General features: G+C 35.6%; 1 protein-coding gene across 8 annotated transcripts in view; it reads left to right on the top strand.

Annotated features, from left to right (window-relative positions):
• The window catches only part of ADGRG6 (adhesion G protein-coupled receptor G6), a 139,616-nt gene that overhangs the window by 76,590 nt on the left and 39,506 nt on the right, over positions 1 to 23,520 (top strand). For 5 of the 8 annotated variants that reach the window (XM_057739717.1, XM_057739723.1, XM_057739724.1 and 2 more), the window contains 9 exons: positions 5,997 to 6,082; positions 9,181 to 9,233; positions 10,242 to 10,304; positions 13,814 to 13,956; positions 16,976 to 17,087; positions 18,381 to 18,445; positions 19,020 to 19,230; positions 20,293 to 20,470; positions 21,805 to 21,945. In XM_057739717.1, coding sequence (XP_057595700.1) covers positions 5,997 to 6,082; positions 9,181 to 9,233; positions 10,242 to 10,304; positions 13,814 to 13,956; positions 16,976 to 17,087; positions 18,381 to 18,445; positions 19,020 to 19,230; positions 20,293 to 20,470; positions 21,805 to 21,945 — 1,052 coding nt within the window. Of the gene's footprint in view, positions 1 to 422; positions 507 to 5,996; positions 6,083 to 9,180; positions 9,234 to 10,241; positions 10,305 to 13,813; positions 13,957 to 16,975; positions 17,088 to 18,380; positions 18,446 to 19,019; positions 19,231 to 20,292; positions 20,471 to 21,804; positions 21,946 to 23,520 lie in introns of all 8 variants that reach the window. The other 3 variants (XM_057739719.1, XM_057739722.1, XM_057739725.1) reach the window with 2 other exon arrangements.

A 23,520-nucleotide genomic window follows, 5' to 3' on the forward strand; every position in this document is an offset into this window, starting at 1 on the left:
GGACTGACTTAGTTTAGATTACTTTCAAGCTGACAGGTGCTATACAGACTTCTTTCTCTGACATTTCTTTTCAGAAACTTAGGAGACCGAGTTCTAGAAAGGTTTAGTCATTTGCTGCATGGTGGTCAGCCTCTTAATGGCAAACCTAGGTCTAGAATCTAAATGTTCTTTCTCCATTTCCTTTGTGCCCGTTCCAGACCCTTGTGCAATGTGGTACCAAAGGCCGTGGGAGCAGATTCTTAATGTGCCATAGAAAATATTGCTTTATTTTATGCGTTATAACCTTGGAACTTGTGTTTACTGGCAAGAATGGGTTTCCATTCCTCCTCTGTGTATTTTCATGCATTAATTGTAGATTGCTCTTCCATATTAACTTTCATGTGCTCCTCGCAAAATTACATCTTTCTCATCTTTATTACCAGCTACTGTAAACTCTCCTAGTACTACACCACCCACTGTCACCACTAACATGCCTGTTACTAATAGAACCGATAAACAAAGGAATGGTAAGAAATCATTACCTTTTATATTTATAGTATGTCTGACTTGATGAAAAATTGTATTCTAAGGGTGGAAATATCTAATGTTCCAATAAAGTTTCTGTTGTTAGAATCAATCGGTACATTTGTACATTTTCAAGACTTGAGTCCCCATTCTAATGGTCAGTGGAGTGAGTACATTTCCAGTACCACACTTCTACACTTTTAGCTAAAATTTCCTTCAAAGGAAGCTTGAAGAGAAAGGCATTAATTAAAAGGAATTATTTTGCATTATGCTAGAGATCTGAGAAGAAAAATATTCATGGCATTCTGTCAGATTATTCTCTAAGGAAAATAGTTTTTAAAGAATTTTATAATCTCAGAAACTAAATAATTTTAGTAATTTAATTTCTCACTAAGGCCAACTTTATGTTCAAACATTTGTGACATTTAAATCATTTTTATATGGTAATACTTTGCTTTCTGTTTTTATTTGTTGAAGAACAATGGTTAGAATATGGTTGTATATTAACTAAATCATAAATCGAAATCCGACTGACAAAACTTCAAGTAACTGCTAATACCTCTTGTTTTTTCCCTCTATATGTACGTTTTTGTTTATATTATTTGTAATTTGCAAATATAGCAGTTATGTAAGATAGGAAATGAACCCGGGAAATGTCAGGTGAATTGAGTTATTATTTAATCTGCTACCTATATTGACTACAAACAGAACCTTTTGCTAATTCAGAGTAAGTGATTTCAGTTTCTTCTTAAAAAGGGAAATTCCAATCAGGTGACCACACCATTGCTTCAAACACAGTAATATTCTCAAATATGAGGTATTAGAAACAAAGGAATTTTCTCAACCCCAATCACTTAACTTGCAAGGCCAAGACATCTGTAATATATCACCAGGCACCGAAATCCAGAGAAAAGAAACCCACATAGTTCATTTTTTCTTTTGGCTTTGGGGGTTACATCAACTTCCTCTGTGAGGATATTTAAATTGGAATTGTGGAATATTTTACATGAAACATAGATATAAATTTCATTAGGGTTATAAAGACATCGATTCAGGGACGTGTTTATGGTTATTCTGGTAGTTACACCAAGGAGATTTATGATGGAGCAAAAATTCCAACAACCCCCAAGAAAGCAACAGCAGTTGAAATTTCCAGTGCATATTTCACATGGACTCCAGCCAGTAGATGGGAATATTATAATTCTAACTAAGTATTTCACTCTTTGTATGAACATACAAAGAGCCTCTGTGGCATTCTCCCTCCAGGACTGGCACATCCTCTACTGCCCAAGAACGTTTACATGATACTTCAGAATCCTTGACTTAGTGGAGTGGAGCTGTATTCACTCAGTCATGTCATTTCTGACATTCTTGAAGAGAGCCTTGTTCAGTCCATCTCTCTCTGCGTCATAACTTTCATTGGAGTTTCAACAAAGCAAGCAAATATTAGAATCAGTTAAAATGGTTTGACTTAGCCACTTTAAAGGAAAAAAAATCTAATTCACATCATTCTTGATAAAAATGTAATCCTAGCACTTAAAAATATTTTAAAATATTTGAAAGTCATCATGTAGTAGAAATAATCTCAAAATGGTGTACTCAAATTTATGTACCCTCTGAACAATTTTACCACATCCTTGAACGACCTCTACTATGTATTTGTTTTTCCCCTAAATTGACTCACTTTTTAACTTAAACACATTTATAGTTATATAAATAAATTAATATCACCATTGTAAAATGACACCAGTACTACTTGATTTAAAACAGAAGTGAAAAGTGAAAATAAATGTAATGAAAACAATGCTGTTGAATTCTCTCTATATCCTATTGCTTTCTCACGTCTCAGCACCTGAAGCCTTCATTATCTTTTTAAAAAGGGAGGGTAACAAAGGGTTAGAGACCCATTATAGTTAAGATTTTTTTTTCCTTTGGTGTAGTCAAATTTGAAATAATTGAAAAGAGAATTACTTGTTTACCTTGTGAATAAATGGGATCTAATGTCATGTCCTAGACTATCTAAGATCATTCATGTGCTGTCAACCATTTCAAATACACTTCTCTTATTCCTTGGGAAACTGATGTAGTAAACATTCTCAGGTCTATGATCTGATATATTAGAGAACCCTGTTTTGTTCACTGTAAGAAAGATACACAGCTATCAAATCTGTTATCTACCTTATCTAGTCCTTTAAACTCTGGACTATCAAAGAGATTTACTGAGTTCATCAGTCATGATGTGCTGGTGTGGGGAGGGGCGGGGGATTGAGATTGTATGGCAATCAGATATATTTTTTCACTATATCAGTCAAACTTATCTTCCTGGCTTTTGTAAAATGTTCCTGTTCCCCTGTGTAAAGTTCTTTTTGTTATTTTTCAATAGGATTTTTATCTGATACTTCAGATTATATACTAAGAAAATCTTATCTTCTAAGCCACTTTTCACAAACAGATATTTCAGTACATGAGGGATAATCTAGGTATTCCCACAAATAACCTTTGTGCCTTTTCCATTGCATTCCCAAGAAAAGCTCTTGGACTAATCATTGTTTCCATTCTGAATCATGTTTTATGGTTGAAGCATCACTGCACTGCCAATGAATATTAAACTTTTGTGAGGTTAGTACAAGCAGTCCAAGTAAGGAACTAACCTGGTTAGTCCTTATTATTGTTCTAAAAACCTAACTTACAAGTGCAAATTGTATCATTGCTTCTAGTTTCTCACATACAGTTGACTACTCAAAAAAATTCTCTCTCAGGATATTTGTGTGGACCCAACAATCAGTCTAGCTTTACACGCCAAGTATCTTAAAGAAATTTTGTGTGTAGGATGAACAGGACTCCAGTCACATTATAAATGCCACTACTGTCATATTCTAATTGCTGCATCACCAGTTCAAAGAAATAATCTTGAACCTAAAATAACATTTGATTTATATTTTCAAATGTATATTTTAAAGCCTACCTTTTCAAACCTATATTTCATACCCTTGAATGGAGAACAAACTAGCATCATTTCTGTATCTTCCAAGAAGCTCTGAGAAGAGTGTTAAGAAGATAAAAAAAAAAAAGGGAGAGATTAATTGAAGAAAGGTCTACAGACAGGAATATGTTTGGATACCGCATCTGTTATAGCCAGCAATGGTTTCTACTTTGAAGTTTTAGGTGGCTGGAAGAGTTATCTAATTGGAAAAAAAATCTATCACGAATTCTTCAGGCTTGGATGTCATTATTAGGACTACATAAATCTTTTGAAGTCTCTGAAACATACGAAGATTTGTGAATAGCTTTTCTATTAAGACACCGTGGGAGTTGTTACATCTATAGGAGAAGGCGACTTGACTACTAGGATGACAGGGAAAAGCCTGGCTTCAGTGTGTGTCTTAATTGTGCATTTTCTGTAATGGCAATGCTTGAGCCAGTTATTTCACTGCAGTCCAAAACCTTTCTCATCAGCCCTTCTGTGGACATTTTATCTTGCTTTGACAATCCATTCTTGGACATTTCTTAGGATTACTTGTTGACTGCATTATCCAAAAAGTTTATTTAAATAAGTATAACAAGTAGACAACACTGAATAATTTTTACTAAATATATAAATACGTCGTTCTGAAGAGAGACCACTTGAAAACGATCCGTAGCACAGGAGAATCTCTAACACTTAGGAGTGGGTCGTTTGGTATATTCACATATTTTATTTGCCATCAGCAGTGTGACCCTAGGGAGAATCCTATATTTATACATTGATTTAGGCTGACTCTGATATGGAATGTCTTTCTCATTTATAAAAACAGTGAATTTGAAAAAAAAAGTGAGGAAGTATTTTAAATTTAAAGAAGAATATCTTAAATGTTTGGATGCTTCCAAAAAATTTCAGAAATGTAACTAAAACTATTGATTTTTAGTATTTTGCAGGATTCTCCTGAGAGGGAAAGAATACAACTCCTAACATAAACACATGCTTTAGGTCTCCATCTAGTGGTAGCTTGTCAGTTACTTTATTGGCACCAGGGACCATGCCCAGAATATCCCTTGGATCCTGACATCAGTATAGGATCTTGGCCTTATGCAACTTGAATTTCCTCTCAGACATTCAGAATTTCCATGATTTGGTATGATGAGAGCTACAGTGTAAAAAGGGGTTTTTTTTTGTAAAGTTATTATTTATTTTAAATATACTCCTGTTACTATTTTTCATTCAGAATATTTTTTAAAGGAACATGAAGTCAAGATCATTAAAATACCTGAAGAGTTTTAGAAGTTGGAGTAACTTAGTATGCATAAATTAAACTAAATATCCTTGGACTTGTATCAATTTCATAGATTTATATTATTATACCTAGGAATGACAATTTTTTTAGCATGAGTTTCTGATCCCTGTAGTGGAAAAACATTTCTTTAGGAGTGTGACTGGAATCTGCATTTTGGTAGATTTTAGAGTTCCCAGAGGCATACTTTTGTACTTCTTTCTACTACCTCCCCCAAATCTTCATTAAATGTATTTACCATTGTTTTAATTATGTATTTTTACATTTTCTATGCATATTTTACTCACATTTGTAAGCATGAAGATAGATGATTGATTGACAATAATGAAGAGCCAATATTTTTGTCTCTGTATAATCTAACATGCTTAAAAAGAGTCTTTTTCTCATTAGCTACTTTTAGTAAGGTTCCCTATAACACGTATCTAGGGAGATTTAGCAAATCCTGGCTGGTCAGTTTGATTTTCATTACCATGGATATAGATATAGATATATTTGTATATATCTATATCTCTATATATATGGCAGACTACTTTAAAGATTGCACCCCGCTCAAACAAACAAAAAAAAAGCAGACTCTCCTCTGACATAGGATTTTCTTTTAAAAGCAAGTGAGTCCAGTTAAAATTCCATCTGCAGCTTTTTTTTCTTTTTTCCCCCTTTCCTTGATACAAATGACTACCTTTGTGGAATTTTGATGAAAAATCTGGTGAAATCCAACCTAGTGACTTAGTAGAAGTAAATGCTTTAGTGGGGAGGGGAAAGAGGACAGAGAGAATAAAGGGCTGCAGACCAAAAATATGTGATGCCTGTTCTTTTCCAAATTAAGTTCTGCCCATCATCTTACTAAGTTTTCACATCCCAAACTATGATTCTTCATAATATACAACAAAGGATACTTTTTTTGTTACAAGAAATCAAATTGTATATGAAAAATCACCATTTTACAGGCAGTAGATAGAGATCTGTAGCATTAAAAATTATGAAGAAACATACTCAGGTGATAATTTAGAAGCAATGATTTATAAGAGTAAACTAAATGATGATTATTTCTAAAAAGTTGCAAAGGTCAAGGAGAATGAAGTTAAAATATCTTGTAAATTTTCTGTACCTATGTAGAAGGTGTTTCTTTTAAATTATATGAAATTATGTCATTGTAAATGTAAGTTGATAAGTATATGACTGTAGAATATAATTAATGGGCTAAATCTTATTTCCAATGGACAGATGGAGCTATTTATAGCATTTCCATAGTGATTCAAAACATCCTTCGTCATCCTGAGGTAAAAGTACAGAACAAGGTGGCAGAATGGGTAAGTGAACTGTAAAATTTCTTTTTTGGCTTCAAACCTTTAATCTCTGGAAATCTGGAAAATACTGTCTAACTGAATCCACAGATCATACTGAAACAGATACTGTTCCTTATGATGTATGAATAGATATATAAGTGAGATATTGCACTTTTGAATAGAAAGAGAGGTACATTTGAATAAGGACAAGAAACTGAGCCTAATGGACTATTATGTCAAGTAAGAAAAGTGCCACACAAATGGGAAAGTATTTTGAGGGGTATCTTTGTTTACTGTTAACATCCATACATTTTTAGCACTGTTTTGTTTTTGGCTCTTGTTTGTTTTGTTATTGTTGCTTTTTAAGCAGTGAACAGATTTTATTCAGTAACCACTGTCCGCAGGGGAAAGTGCTGAGCCCCGTTCCGATTTGTGCAGAGGTGACTGGGGTTTTAAAGGAGGAATGAGGGAGGAGGGAGGAGGAATGGCAGGGGCCTGAACAGAGTCAGGAAAGTGAAAAATCAGAAAATGTGGGAAGGGGTGCTTGGTCCTAATGAAACCCTTCTGAGTTTGCTAACGGGTACCTATCAAAGTTAGGCTCCTGCCCTCCCACAGAGACTGGGAGATGGGCCCCATCTTCAGGTGTTGCCTGGAGCAAGCAGTGAATTAATTCATTTGTTCAGCAATGTTTTTAAAAATACCTTTTTTAAAAAAAAATTTTAATTGAGTGTTTGATTCAAAAACCAAAAAGTATAAAGAGATACATCATGAATATCTTTCACCCATCCTTGACACTCAGATGCCTGGAGACCAACCTATCTGCTTAGAAATCACTATTAGTTTTTCTGGGGTTTTTCAGGAGTTGGTGAATGTAAAAGAAAATGATATACATTCTTATTTTTTCCTTTTTACATTAAAAGTAGCTTATTGTATATACCATTTCTACACTGTACTTAGTTTTATCATTGCCAGATTTGCAACATCAGTATACAGAGGCCATCCTTACGTTTTTTTTTAAAAACACGGTACAATGTTCCATTATGTGGCTCTCTAGTCATTTATTTAACAAATTTTCTGCTGATGGATATTTGGGTTATAATTTATTTAACCAGTATTCTATTGGTGAATTTTGGTAATTTCCAAAAAAAAAAAAAAAACCCTAAGCATTTTATTTTTTTATTTTTCTTACAAATACAACCAAAGGATTAAACAATTTTTTTCTTCTCTATAACAATATCAAAAATTTGTTTCCATAGATTTCAATTTTTTCTATTATTTTATTTCCTATCTACAGCATACTGTGGGACCGTGTACTGTTTTCAGTATACTGCCACAGTTCAGACAATTTTTGTGAAAAAAGTCATTTGTCATTTAGGTATACATTCTAAAGTAAGAAAAATGGGTTTTCTTATGGGTAGGCGTCTAATAGGTCCTTGGTAGAAAAAGAAAGTTAAACCATACACAGAGATGTAATGGTGATAATACTTTATACACACATATATATGTTTAGATAGATAGATATAGATACATATATAGATATTTGAAGAATGGTAGAAAAACGTAGGCTTGTTTTTAAAGTCAACACCCTTTACAACAAGTTGACCACAGGAAACAAAAGTATGTAATTAACAACTCTGTTACAAAATTGGGGAAGAAAGTAAAATTCTCTAATAGAAATCAAAGAGAAGTGCTACTGTTGACTTTTTGGAATGACACATTAAGCAAACACTAGAAGATGTGTTTAATTTCTAAATGGAGAAAGGGCTTCACTGAATCAGTATAATCTTGCATCCCGTTTTCTTTCCAGCATTCTTCTCTCTGCTTTTTTAAAGTCAGAATGTTTTCCAAAGATAAACTTCTTTTTGTAAATTTTAGTTTATCGAAGTATAATTGATTTACAGTGTGTAAGTCGAAAGATAAAATTCTTTATTTTCATTCTCAAATGAACCACTTCTGATATTATTAACTCTGTAAATTAGCATTCACTGGAGAGTTTGTGCTTTAGACAAGGTATAATTTTACATTTATATTTATCTCATGCGTGGTTACAACATAACCATGTTCATTTTCATCTGAAACTAAACTTTAGTGGACACTTTCCCCTTATGATGTAAGATACCAAAGCAGATATTTGATAGCAGAGATAGTGTAAGTGGTATCCCTGTTTCATATTATTACTATTTACAAATTAAACATAATTTTATGCTTCTTGTCAGAATTTCCTAGAACTTACATTCAATTTAAAAATGCTTACGCAGAAGGGTAAATGTGTGTGTGAAATGAGACCTGAAAAACTCTGTGGAGGTGATATATAAATAAGAGAATGTAGTGTCAATAAAGAAATGGTGTTTTGTGATTGTACTGGACAATGCATATGAAAGGTTTTTATTTATATTGAGAGGAATCCATTGCTTCATTAAAAAGTTTGGTGCTGAGACTCATAAAAATTGTTAAATGACCACATAACAATTATAAATAACACAGTTCCTCATAATGTCAGACTTACTTTTTTCATTTTTTTAAGGTCTGTACTGTTAATTTCTCATTTTTCTTACTGCTAATATTCTTATGAGATGATAATTGCTAGAAAAACATGTGTTAATGCACTTCAGAGTTTGTTGAATGAAGACTGTGGAAGGTGTGTATTGTCTGCATCTTTCCTCTATACCCTATTGCAGCTAAGTTTCCCGTGTTATGGCGAATTCGAAGGCCCATTACAGAGAAAACCCTCTATAACGTGGGCTAGAGAGGAAAGTATAGTGTTTCCAGACAGACTCACTTGGGTTCCAATCTAGGATCTGCTACTTCTTAGTTGCAGCTTGGTCAATCTGTTTCTTCTCTAGGAAGCTCAGTTTCTTCGTGTAATGGGTAGGAGAATAGTGCAAATAATGCCTGTCTCGTAAGTTGTGAGAATGAAGGAAATAACATTTGTAGAGTTCTTGGCATACAGTGATCCAGTAACTGTTTATCTGTACTTCTCCTTCACTCCTCTAGCTCTTTGGAATTTTCCCAGGGTCTTATTTCAGTAATACTTTATGGGAGAGAAGAAACTGGATGTAAATTAAAAAAAAAAATTATTTAAAAGTGTTACTCAAACTCATCCTTTCCCATTTTATTTTCAGCTCAATTCAACCTTCCAGAATTGGAACTACACTGTTTATGTGGTTAATATCAGGTAAATGACAGAATAATTTGAGAAATAAAAAGTAGTGTCTAATTTAATACTTCCTCTCTCGCTTTCTCTCTGGTTATTCCTGCGCACACATACATATAAGTACAGACATACACACACACCATATTCATAATCTTTCTAAAACAACTCTATGTCATTTCTTTGCACAAAAAGCTTCAATGATGCAGCAGTGCCTTTAAAAAAGTTGATTGTAGATCCCAATTAGTTTTTTTAAAATTTAGTTTGTACTCCCAAAAGATATTTGTGATTTTAAATAAATTGTATATATGGATGTGTGTATATTACTTAACCAATATATTATATGTTATAATGTATCCTAAATTAAGAGGATCATTAAATGTAAATCGAAGTTCTGTTAGTTGCTTCTCACACCCCAGTAGTTCATCTAGAGCACCCCCTAGGTTGCATGAACCCCCCAGTTTGGAGAACATTTTCCTACAGGATAGGACATTTACAGCCTGATTGCAACATAGCTTTTCAAAGTTATCTTTCACTAATCTTCTTTTTAAATACTCCTCTGAATCTTTAGCAGATAGTGTCATCCACCTGTCTTCCTCTGCACCTTGCGTTTACAGTTTTACACTTAAATTAGTTTCTAAAGTGTATTTGATGAACCCTAAACATGTTTTCTGTTAACCTAAGAGATGTAATAACACAGAAAAAGGGATCAAATGGTCAAATTAGTTCCGGAGCTAAATTATTAAACAAACTGAAGCAAGTTTCTGTATATCTGAGCATCTCAGGCTCTTTCATGTACCTGTATGTGTTGTGAATCTTAGAGAGAGAGAGAGAGAAGGCACATCGTTGCCAAGCTTTATTTGGCCATGGAGCCGTTTTGTCTCAGGAGTGTGAAAGAACTAGGACCTCAGAACACACATTTGCAAACACTGGCTTAGAAGGTCCTTTCTGCCTCTTTCTCTCACCTCAAATTTTGTAGCTGATCGTGCAGCAGATGAGGTTGATAATGAATACACCTATTTGTATTTTTAGTTTTCACCTGGGCACCGGGGAGGACAAGACTAAAGTGAAGAGAAGCATCGTGAATGATCAAAGGTAAGGCTGACAAAGTCTTGCAGAAAATGTAACATCCTTTCTCTTGCTTTATTTTGACTGTCTGGTAGAGAAATGAAATCAGTGAGGTAGGAGAGAAACATTTCAATCGAGTAGCACATTTAGATTATGTCTTTAGCCCTAATGGACAGTCTTCTTTTTTCCCTGTAGTTAAAACTGTAATGTAGCAGACTGGGTGTAAATGGACATGTGATAAAAAATAATTCAGAAGTAGAACATTTATTATTTGTAGTATTTCCAGTTTATAACCAATTACCTCTTATTTGAAATTTCAGAGGCCTTCAAAAGAAAGAAATTATAGTGTTATTTTAAGTAAGATACTTGTGTACAGTAGGATCTAATAGGTGCTGAAATATTTTCATCATTCAAAACCATCAGCTAATTTTCTGAAGTCTTCATTTTTAAATTTATTTCAAGGTCATGACTTAGGCAGACAGGTAATTTAATGGATATGTTCACCATATATAATCAGTTGGCGTTTAAAAGCCAACTGTTTAAAGTGCTGTGTAGTAAAAAACAAGGTAAACTCCTAAATGAAATAAATGTAGCTGTGTTCAGGTAATATGTTGCATCTCCACAGAATAAAAAACATTAGTTGAAAGCAAAAGTTCACATCTCTTACTCAGTTTCAATTGATTGAATTGATGTTATGTATTTACAGCTATAGCAATGGAATATATTTCTTTTCAGGTGATATATTCTCACTATGAGAAGCTAGTAATAAAATTTCATATGAGAGTTGACTAGAGAGTTTTCCTATTTTTTTTTTCTTTTTCTATTCAGCATTAGGAAAACACATGTCTTCAAGGTTATATTTCAAACTTATTTCTGTCTGTATTCAACAGACTGGATTGGGCCATCTGATTAGGGAAGTTGTTTTTTATTTTCTGGAATTGTTCCTTTTCCTTTATGATCTAAAGAACAGAGTAATGTATTTAATGTATCTTAGCACTGTATTCTTGTTGGTAACAGGACTTTTCTTCTCTATTTAGCCAAATAATTTCTTCTCCAAACCTTACTGCTAGATCATATTGTCTTAAATAGTAGATCCAGCAACTGTCTGGGTCCCTTTGCTGGACACTGTGTCTTGCAATTAGGGCAGCCCTAGTTCAGGGTATCTCCAATGGTATATACCCTCTTCAGAGGGCTCAAACTCAGATTCTAATAGTGCAATTTTATAAGAACAACCAAATAACGTATTTCCCGGAAGCATATATGTAGCAAACCAGTGCTTCTTGGAAGCATCCTCATCATCCTCATCCCTGTCATCACTGTAACCTTCATCGCAGTGTCTCCTTACATTTGCACAGCACTTTATGATTCCAAGCACTGTCACATTCACTGGCTCATTTGCTTCCGTCTCCCAGTTACCCCCTGACATACGAGGGTGAGTCAAAAATTATCTGCACAATGGCTGTAGAATTTACAGAAGTTTTAATATAACTGGAGTGTGGATAATTTTTGACTCACCCTCACAGATAAGGCAGGTAACATCCTGCCCTTTCAGTCAGTGACAAAACTAAGACCCAGTGAATTGCCCAAGATCAATCAACCAATATGAGAAGCCAGGATTTCCGACTTTGCACTCCCCTGCTGTGGTCGCACTTACTGTGATTCTTCTACGATCTGACACTACTGAAATCAGCCATCATGAATGTATGTCAGCACCTTAGAAACTCTTGTTCAAAAAACATTTAAATTCATGGAACCTCAGTTTCCTGTCTGTCAAACCAATGGGTAATTTTACAGAAAATTATAGGGAGAATGAATTTAGACAGCGTATATGGGAAAATCCACAGGTTTTGTTTCTCTTTGGTACGAACTCCTGGCATTGCTTTAAACTTTGTTCTTACTGTCCTTACCTCCATCTCCTTCTTTCTGCTCTATGCTGCTTTTATGTTCATGGAGGATCCTTTATAGACTCTCATGGTTTTTCTCCAAACCACAACCTGCTAGTCTTACACACCCTTTTTTTCCCAACCTTTTCTTTCGATCGGATTGTAACACTTAACACAGACCCCAGCTTTAGATAATGCTATCATACTCTGTCACCTAGACAGGAAACCAGAGCCACAGAGACTGGTTTATTCAAATAAAGAACGATTGATAGTAACAATGGATAGAACTGGACTTTGCAGAACCATAAAATTGTGTCAGTTTCCAGGATGAGAGAGGAAAGCAACACAGATAAGACCTGTGAAAATGCATGGTGATGCTTGAATTGCTGTATTTGGGTCAGTACCATCCACATTGTACTGTGTTCTAAATATTCAAGGGAGAGGAAAGGTCGCATTTCCAACTATAATTTCTCAGTTACTGGAGTGGCGAAGCTTAGTTTCCAACAATAGTTTAATCAAGGGATACTTTTTTTTTTAATAAACCATTTAAAAAATTAAGATATCACAATTCACCATTATATTTCATATCTGTGTTTATCTCATCCCGAAATATGACTCATATATGAACATTAAGCAGTAAATGATTTTAGAGGTAAATAGCTTTTCAGAGTGAATTATGAGAATTGTGGAGTATGTCGTCCTTGAGATTAGCACAGATACTTAGGGAAAGAAATAGGGCCATTTTAAAATTTCACCTAACCTTCAATAGCAAATATTTCACTCATTTTTCTTTTTTTAAGCATCACAAATATGTTAATGCTCTATTTCATTTATATTGATACCCACAGTATTTCATAAATAAAATATGCCACTGCTTCGCCACTGAGGACTTCATAGTTATTTCAGAAACAATTCTACTGAGTTCACTTTGGCTTCTTTTGATTTCTGCTCTTGACTACAGCTGTGATTACAATTGAACAGAAAATTATATTGCTTCAAATTGTAGAATCAAAGTTTTGGTGGGACTCTTAGGATATGTCTGCTTCCCATAGAGATATTTTCTTTTTAAAGACATGCAAGGTCAGACAGTCTATAAACCTCTTCAGTAATATGCTAACCAATCACTGAGTGAATTTCAAGTACTTATTTTGTAACTTTTCAGTGTACAAACTGCTAGTAAATGCTTCATGGAGATAGAAAATCATTTATCACAATTCTGGAGAAATTGCAACTTATTTGTAAACAATAACAATAATTTCAAAAGTTAAAAGTTTAATCAGATTAGTTGAAATTCTATTTTTTCTTAAAAACCCTTTATTTTTGACTTTAAAGAAACAATATATAATTAACCACAAATACAGCCTTTCTTGCATGTATGCTATAAAACATTACTTAAAGTATTTCTCAAAAGAAATGGGGTGATATGACATGATAGTACAGGCAGTACCCAAAAAATCTGTTCATGTTGAGATTTTTCTAACATTGTAATTTGTGCAGTGACAGAAGTCTTTGAGTGCCTTGGCATGTTTCTTCAGTCTCAAAACTTTATGGTTACCCTCTTACCCTCATATCCAAATGTTCTATTTTCCCACCAAAAAAACAACCAACTGGTCAACAATGCCAACAACAATTCTATCTGAATTGTTTTCCTAGGTTGGAAATTTGGGCCCTTCTAGTTTTCAATGATACCAACAATCCCAATTTAGAAGGAAGAACCATTCAGCAGAAGCTCTTAAGAAATAATGAATCCCTGGATGAGGGCCTGAGGCTACACAGAGTGAATGTGAGGCAACTGGGTAAGTGCCTTTAATTTTTTTGTGATATGTATTTTATGTGACTTCATACTCAGGTTTAATTAAAACAACAACAAGAATATTCTTTCTTTGTGTGTTTCTTTATTTAAAGCTATTTTTTTCTGATGATGAAATTCATCCTGTGGGTAACATTGTTAATAAATGGGTGACAAAGTTAGCATGAAAGATAGCACCTTGATACCTATGAATCCAAGGGAATCAAAGAGGCAGATGAACATTTATATCCTATTTTAGGAACCTGTTATGAAAATACTAAGAGTATGAACAAAATGCCAAGATAACCTTGATCAAGTTGGCTTCGACTTTAGGGATAAAGAGAGTGTATATATGTGCATATGGAATCTCTAATGAGATAAATCTTATAAAAGACTATTTCTTGTTATAAAACATCCTTTTCTCTTATGTTCTCTGTGTTCATTAGTGGTAACACGATCTTTACAGGAATAGGCCAGAAATCTGGGAGTTATCCTGGACCTAGATTCAGTTCTCATCTGGACGCTGTTCTTGTCCTAAATTCCAGCCACAGGTGTAATGCTGCCAGCACCTCCCCAAGCGAGCCGTGCTCTTTTCTTTGTCTTTGCCCACACTTCTCTCTCTTCCTCTCACTGCCCACCTGATGATCACCTAAATAGTATCAAGGACAGCCCAGAGTCACCTCTTCTGTGAAGGCTTTTCTGACATCATCATGTACGAATAGATATCACTGTCTTGGAGACTCCACTTCAGGCTGTCCACAGACTTAGAGTACCGTACACATTAGAAGACCCTTGACTTTGACTGGACTTGTTTGTGTTCTTGTATATATTTTCTTTAGACAGGAATTTCCTCTGGCTTGAGAACACATTTTTTTCTAACACCCTCACTTCCCACTTCCCCCCAGCAACCAGCACATCCCCTGGCACTTAAATACCTGAATAACGAATGAGGCTTGATAGGCATATTTTAGAAAAGTAAGTGATTGATCAACATGTGGATAACAAAAAGTAAAGGTATCATTCTAATGTTAGATGACAATTGATTAGGTATATTAGTAGGGCTCAAAAGAAAGGGAAACTTTCACACATTTCTTATACACATATGTGGGAGGTTGAAGTAGGGGAAGCAGCTATTCCTCAGCCTCTAAGAGCATGATTATGACTGAGGCCAGAATCACAGTGTAATAAAGAAGCAGGCCTCTTTGCTTCTGTGAGGAACCACCATCTCTAATGTGTCAACATACATAGTCACGGTCAGCCCCCCATTTCCATGGGTTCTGCATCTGTAGATTCAAACAACCTTGGATCGAAAATATTTGGGGGAGAAAGTTCCAGAAAGCAAAACTTAAAATATACATTATATTTAAAACTATTTACGTAGCTTTTACAGTGCATTTTTTATTATAAGTAATCTAACAATGATTTATTTCTTTTTATAAATTTATTTATTTATTTATTGGCTGTGTTGGGTCTTGGTCATTGCTGCTTGGGCTTTCTCTAATTGCAGCAAGCGGGGGCTACTCTTTGTTGTGGTGCACAGCTTCTCATTGTGGTGGCTTCTCTTATTGTGGAACACGGGCTCTAGGCACGCAGGCTTCAGTAGTTGCGGCACGTGGGCTCAATAGTTGTGGCTCGCGGGCGGCATGTGGGATCTTTCTGGAGCAGGGCTTGAACCTGCGTCCCCTGCGTGGGCAGGCAGATTCTTAACCACTGTGCCACCAGGGAAGCCCTCTAGCAATGATTTAAAGTATGCAAGAGGATGCGTATAGGTTATTGCAAGTATTACACACACCATTTTATACAAGGGACACGCGCTTCCTCGGGTTTTGGTGTCTTGTGTGTGTGTGGTGGGGTTGGGGGCTTCCTGGAGCCAGTCCCTTGAGGACACAGAGATGGCCGTACCAGGAACTTGTGGAGGTTAAAGAATGCAGATTGTCATTAGCAGCAGCAGCAACAGCGGTTCCTGAGCCTCTGTGGGAAAATGCGTCCTTATTTAATAAGTAGAGTTTTGTGGGGATGGGCAGGGTACAGGTGCTACCGTTCCACACACAGGGATCCACAGAGAAGGAGCGTGATGAAGGGTGGTTTATAGGAGACGAAGGAGCCTCATGAGGACCAGCCTTGTCTCTGTCCTCAGAGACTGAGGGCTCCCTGAACAGCTCTCTCTGCATACTTAGGCATGTAATTTAAACCACGTAATTTAAATTCTGTACTTTATTGTTCTTCTGCAAGTGGGTCTAGGAAGAAAAATTTCTACCAATTGGAAAAAAAAAAAGCTTAGAATATAGATGGGAAAGTTATTTAAATGTTCAGCTGGTGACTACAATACTGGTTCCCGGTAGTCTTAGTGTAACTTACTATTTTTCAGAAATACGAGATTTTGTTGTTGCTATTGATATAGTGCTTTTATTTTGATATTTTAAAAGTGTAAAATCTGAGTTATTTATATCATAAAACTCTCCTGGAGAGTTTTCAAACAGGTGGGGTGATTGGAGCATGAAGTGTGTGTAAGATGTGTGGCCTATGTGTGTCTTGCCATTTTCTCAGCAAACTTCCAGGTGAAAGATGCTTTCAGAGAAGGTAGAAAACTTTTTCATAAAATATGCTGACAACTCAGTGACAACACTATTGAGGCACTATTTTATAGGCTTTCCCCTTTGAAAAAGATTAAGTTACATTTTGAGTTTTTCAGGACGGTTTTTTTTTTTTTAATAAACCTCTATTTTTACTAATTCTGTCTACTAATGCTTTACATTAGAATGATATTGTAAGTTTCATATTCATACTAGCATAAATGTGGTTTTTTATTTGATAGTTTTGTAAGATGTAATTTTGAAAATGAAATGTAGTTAGTTTATTTTTCATAACTTCTAAACTGTTACAAATTCTGAACATAAAAACCTAGTATTTTAGTATCTCATGGAATAAATACCTAACTACCAACATTGTTGTTTTGCTCTCATCTGGACCCTCTAATTTCAAAAAATAGGTTAATATTTCTCATGTTGGGTCTTATTTTCACATAGGCATATGTCCTGAAGATGAGGACCCCAAAGGCTATACATGGCCAGCCATCCGGCCTTCTGTATACAATTTTTCCTGTCCAGGGAAGCCGGGCTTCTCTGCTTCACGGACATGGTAATACTTTCTTTCTTCTTCTTTTTTTTTTAACTATTTATTTAATTTATTTCGTTGCACCGGGTCTTAGTTGCGGCAGGCGGGCTCCTTAGTGGTGGCATGTGAACTCTTAGCTGCGGCATGCATCTGGGATCAAACCCGGGCCCTCTGGATTGGGAGCACGGAGTCTTATCCACTATGCCACCAGGGAAGTCCCTCACTTGCCAGCAAATTCCATGTTATCTACCTTCCCAGGGTTACAGATGTTGCACTGTAGTTCCCATGCAGTGTATATTCATTGGAAAGAAGGGCGGGAATCTCTGTGTATGTCAGATCCGTGTGAGGTAAAGATGAGGCAGGTAGGTTACCAAGAAAAGCCTTTTTTCTCTCTCTAAGCACCATGCTAATTTAGCCTCCTCCGAAGAAAGATGGAACAATTTGGAAACCAGAGGGTGGTTCTAGAGCAAAGCACCTTATGTTTGAATGAACAGAGCTAGCTCACAGCCTGATAACATACCTGTGACATTCTGAGTCTTTTTAACCTTTTGGAGTGGTTATTATTGGAGGGGGTAGAGGCCGTAAAGAGAGTAAAGACAGGATCCAGGTTAGGGCAGTCTGCTAGTGAAGACTTTCAGGGCGTGGATTTTTCCTAAGTGTTAAACGGAAACCTCAGACAGGTTGACTGTAGAGGATTCACCAAAGAGCAAGTCAAATCCGTTTCCTCACCCTCCACCCCACCTTCAATTAGAGTTTTCTCGCAGGGAAATTCAGACACTGAAACTGCCCACGCAGAAATACTTTGCCCTCACTGCTGGGTTTGACATGTGGTTGAGAGGAAAGAAATGGGCTTCAGAGCCTTGCAGACTTGGGTTTGAATTGTGGTCTACCTCTTCCTGTCTGTGAGACCTTGGCAAATTCCTTGATTTATCTGTCTGTTTCCTCATCTATAAAATGTGGATTATAATCTGCTTTATAGAGTTAAGTGAAAGCAAAATGAGATTTTATCTGGAAAATTCTTAAAGCGGTACTCCATCCACGTTACCAACTATGCTTTTAACCTTAGTAACCTGATGTAGCCTAGGTTAGGATATAGGCTGTTGCTAGTATTTTGCTTCCCTGGTGCATGCACCTGATTTTTTTTTCCAATAAGAACTTTTAATATGAGTTTTAGGTCAATGTATTGTAGTTTGCTCTTCAAGTGAAACTTACCTATATATCAAGGGAAATTCTAAAGCTTATTATTAACTAATTTTGTCAGCTATACTGTCATTTATGCCAAATATTTAAAATACCTTTTTTTTTGTTGTTTTATAGTCATCAACAATCTCCCAGCACATCTGTAGCCTCCTGGGGGCCTCCTGATATCTCCAATTGCTTGAGTAAGTGAGAGATTTGTCTTCATTTTTCAAAGGCAAAATGAGATGACCTCAAGCTTCATGGTTTTCATCCTTTTCAGACATGTTCTTCTGTTCTGTGATACCTTTGTAATATTAAAAGCTAAGCAAATGATTGTTTCACTCACTTAAGGTAGAAAATATTGTTTTTCCTCATTCTGACTTTCTGTTCTGTTCATTCTGTAGGAGATTAAAAATAGTAAGGAAATTCTGGAGAAGAAAATATATAAATTGAGATTTGTATCAGTGTTTTATAGTTTTACATTTTTTTAAGCAGCAAATATATACTTACTTAGTGATTCTGGGGCATCTCTCTTAGAACTACGTGTGAATATTGGTCCCTCCAAGTTATTTACCTAAGTTAATTGGGTAAAGAGAGAAGTTAGTTTCTGTGTATAAAGAAACACTGTTGTCCTGTTAAAATTGTGGTAAGGGGTACACACAGGAAACTTGATTTGCTGCTTTACTATGAGATGAAATATCATACTGTGTTTTGGATTCCTGGAAATGCTCAAAATACACAGGTAAAACTGTATGTTGCTCTTCTGCCATTTTTTAGGGGAAGCAAATGAAGTTGCCAATCAGATTTTAAATTTAACTGGTGATGGGCAGACGTTAAACTCAGCCAATATTACCAGCATCGTAGAACAGGTCAAAAGGATTGTAAATAAAGAAGACCACATTGATATAACGCTTGGCTCAACTTTAATGAATATATTTTCTAATATCTTAACCAGTCCAGTCAGTGACTTGCTTGACTCTTCTTCTGAGTAAGTTTGGTTTTTTTTCTTCTGGAGAGTAAAATTTATTGGATACATGTGTTGTCATATAATTTCTCACAGATCTGAATGCTTGGTGCCCAGCTTTCATAATTTAAATGTCTAGAAGATCCACTGATATTTCCCAAGATCATTCACAGAATGAACTTCAAAATTCAGGGGTTTTTTTTGTTTTTTTTTTGTTTGTTTTTTTCTGAGAAAATGATTTACAAATTGATTAGGATTGTCAGTCTGGCTAGACAATATAAATAGTCCCAGAAAGACAAAATTGGTATTTCATTTTTCATCTGAAGAAGGTTAACTGGTGTTAATTCAAAAGATAAACTATTATATATACATATAAATTTATGACCCTACTTTTTGCTTGCAATGGAGATACTTAGCAAACATTCAGCTCACATGTTTTAGGCATAACTTGGTTGCTATAGATCACTATCCTACAGACTGGGACACAGAACAGCCACAGCTCTGTGACTGTTATACTTCTGAAATGAAAATGCCTAGGGCAGGGTGAAATATACCTATTTTTACATAATTTAGTTTATATCCAATTATTTCACTTAAAGTGTTAGTATTAAGATATTTAATTTTTTCTATTTCCTTCCTTTCAACCAAGTTTCTTTGACGAAAATTTTGTCTTTGTTAAAATGTATTCTCTAACTCACGTTATGCACATATTAATTACAAACTTTTTTTACAGGGCCTTGCAATTCAAAAAATGCTTTTCATCATATTATTCCCTCTGATTCTCACTCAGTTATGAAGTAGGAAGGGTATTTTTCATATGAGCAAAGAAACACTAAAACAGAGTATTTGTTTAGGATGTTGCCTTTCCTTAAAGCATGTGTTTCTCTTAAGGATGCGCTTATCTCTACTATTCACTGTTTTAACTGATGTTATCGTGGTTTGGGGTAATTTTGTGGGTAGTCATGTTAAGATTGAAAAGCTTAAAGACAGTTATATTTGGTTTGTATTTTGTCCTGCAGGAAACCGCATGTGTGCAGGTACCTAAAATGTGTTACTTAAGAGTGGTGTGCTTTGTCATTTCTTTAGAGCTTTAAAAACAATTGATGAATTGGCTTTGAAGATATACCTACCAAGATCATACCAAAGATATGTGAATATCTCAACTCAGAATTTGGCTCTTGGAATATCATCCGTACTCCCAGGGACCAATGAAATTTCAAATTTTAGCATTGGTCTTGCAAGCAATGGTGAATCATATTTCCAGGTAATAAGCCAATGGTTTCTTTAATTGATTAGAAAAATTAAAATCTCTGTCCTTCTGCTAGTTGCTACTGCAAGGAGATGTCAGTTCCAGGGTGGTAGGCAAGTCTGAAGGTTGGCTAAGGTTAACAGCAGCAGTAACCATAAGGCATGTGGACGCAGGGAGGAGGTATACTTTCAGCTTACATTCTACAGGAGGTGATAGTAGAACGAACTGTTAAACTATGAGTGGGTACCACCTTATTGAGAGTGGAGTATGGGGACTAGTTCAATCAGAAGAAAGACCTTTAGCAAGGACCCAAAGGTAGAAAGATGCATGGTATATTCTCTTTACCAGTGCTTCTCAAACTACATTATAATCAGCTGGAGGACTTATCAAAACAGATTGCTGGATCCCATCCCCAGAGCTCCTAAGTGGATCTCCAAAATTTGCACTTTTAACAAGTTCCCAGATATTGCAGATACTGCTGTTGCAAGGACTGTACTTTGAGAACCAATGGTATAGAAGGCTAGGAGTGGCAGGTGATGAGGAAGCCAGGCAAGAAAACTGGGGCCAGATTAATAGAGCCCTTTCTGACCTGTTCACGTGACACTTCAGCAAATAACTTTAAAGTTCCTACTGTGTGCTGGACACTGTTAGCCATGTGGCAAATGAAATGATTGAAACATCACCCTTGACATGGGAGAACACGTAAGTGGCATGTAATGCTTCTTAGCTGTGGAGATAAACCAAGATAGAATATTTTAAAATCTGGATATAAGGAAGAACTTTTTTTCCTACTTTGGACCAAAGGCTCTTTTGGGTAATTCTGTTTTACATTTTAAGAATGAAAAGGTGGTGAGCCTCAGTCTCATTTCAAGTCCATTTGCAAGAAAACACTCTTTGGCCTGATCTGTGGGTTCAGGAAAAATGATACCCAAGAATGTTCATAAAACTTCAGCTGCTTCCTCTATGCAAAGATACTCATTCTCAGCAATCAAACAAATTAACTCTAATCTCTTTTTTTTCCTGGTAATTGTTTTTTCACGTGTTTTGAGAAAAGCTCAGAATCTATTGTGTTAATACAATTCTTGTATTTGAAAATGTCAACTGATTTATAGATTTCTAAGTTTGTTTTAGTTAAAGTCAGTGCATATTCTGTTTTGCCACATTTGCAAAACTCGAATGCGATCCAGGCCTTTGGCTGAGAGGGATTCAGCTGTGAGGGCAGTGACGGTGGTGCAGGTAAAGGGGAGCCCTGGTCCTGGCCGAGTTGATGCTGGCAGTTGCTCTCCTGTGGAGTAAAGTTATCATTGCAATTTAAATATGATCACTCAACCGATGTCTCTGTATGACAGATGGGTTTTCAGAGTGAACAAAAGGATCTGTTGGCTTCTGTAATTTTGCCTCCAAACTTACTTGAGAACCTAAGTGAAGAAGATTCTGTATTAGTTAAAAGAGTACAATTTACTTTCTTCAATAAAACTGGACTTTTCCAGGTAAGTGTTCATTAAATTATTATTTTTGTCAATCACAAATTGAGTTTTGTTGTTCAAAAGGAAAGATAAAAGTCCAGATTTCTTACAAATAAATCGGGAGGTATAGAAAAATTAGTCTACTGTTTTTTCAAAACTGAAAAATTTTAACATATCTATTTAAGTATTTTATTTCAGACCATTATATGCTTATTAATAGGATGTGTCCATTCAAGTTTTTTAAATAAATCATATTAGATTGACTTGCGTGATACAGTTAGAAATGGAATTTATGGAGAAGTTATTATTTATTATTTCTTTTGTTAAGTATTTTATGCTCTCCATCAATTTAGGTCTTCGGAGTTAAAGAAATTGTGTGCCAAAGGAAAGGTTTTTGTGTTTTTTTTTTTAATTCAGTGGGAAGCACTGTTTACATAATGAGCAGCATTCTTGGCTTTAATCAGTTTTTCCATTAGTATTTCAAATGGCCTTTGGCCTTCCCACATCCCCCGAGTAGAGTGGCATTGTGCTGAGCACATATTATCATTTTTATTGGCATCATTTCCAGATACTAGAAAGTCCCCTGCCAGCAAACACTGGTGACCTCTGGTTGCCTTGAAAGTCCAGCTCGTTTTGAGCAGTTTCACTGAGCCCTTTCAATAAAAGTTGTCTGTTAAATTGAAGATAACCTGTGTATATCAAACAATGTGACCTATGTAAGAGAGAACTGCAAGTTTCAAAGCCAACAGAAATATTTTTAATAGACCTGCACCATATGTCATATTTAGAGGAATGAATGGCAAAGGAGGCTACGCGAAAGTAAAAGGAGGACCATAGAATCATTTACAGTCATTAACTCAGAAATTTTAAAAAGTTATCAACAAATGCTTTAAGAACAAGCTATATAAAATTTTTGAGTATATTAATATAATTACATGCAATTGCTCTGAAGGATTTAATAGCTACAGACACATAAAACTGCATTTGTTAAAGTAATTTGAGGCTTATAACAATGTCACCTTTAAAAACAATACAAGAGGACTTCCCTGGTGGTCCAGTGGTTAAGACTCTGAGCTTCCACTGCAGGGGCCACGGGTTTCCCTGGTTGTAGAACTAAGATCCTGCATGCCGCCCAGTGCAGCCAAAAAAATAATAATAATTCGAAAAATGCAGTAGGTGCTAGACGATGTGAATAGTGGGGGAGGGGGCCATTGAGAGCAGAGGTGGAGCCCAGTGGGAGGAGTTGGAAGACTTAGAGTTGTAAGAATCTGTCACTGTTTCATTTTGAGTCTCATCTTCTCATGCGATCATTTCTTTCTCCTTCAGCATCTCCCAGTCAGTAATGTTATTAGAAAATGTATTTTGGTTTTTAAAGTAATTTTATAGCAGAGTGAAAAAAAATGTAAGGATTCTATGGTACTTCTCTCACACAGGGAACAGTATTTTTAAAGGAAAGGCTGGGTATCCCCAAGCCATAGCCACTTTATTGAGAGAGACCACACAAACGTAATAAAAAGCTATATTCTGGATGCTGAGAACTAGGTAGCATTTAAGGAATCCTGTAGTTATTCCAAAACAGCTGATTTATAAGCTGTGATA

This window comes from Hippopotamus amphibius, chromosome 6 (assembly GCF_030028045.1).
Source record: "Hippopotamus amphibius kiboko isolate mHipAmp2 chromosome 6, mHipAmp2.hap2, whole genome shotgun sequence".
NCBI lineage: Eukaryota > Metazoa > Chordata > Mammalia > Artiodactyla > Hippopotamidae > Hippopotamus > Hippopotamus amphibius.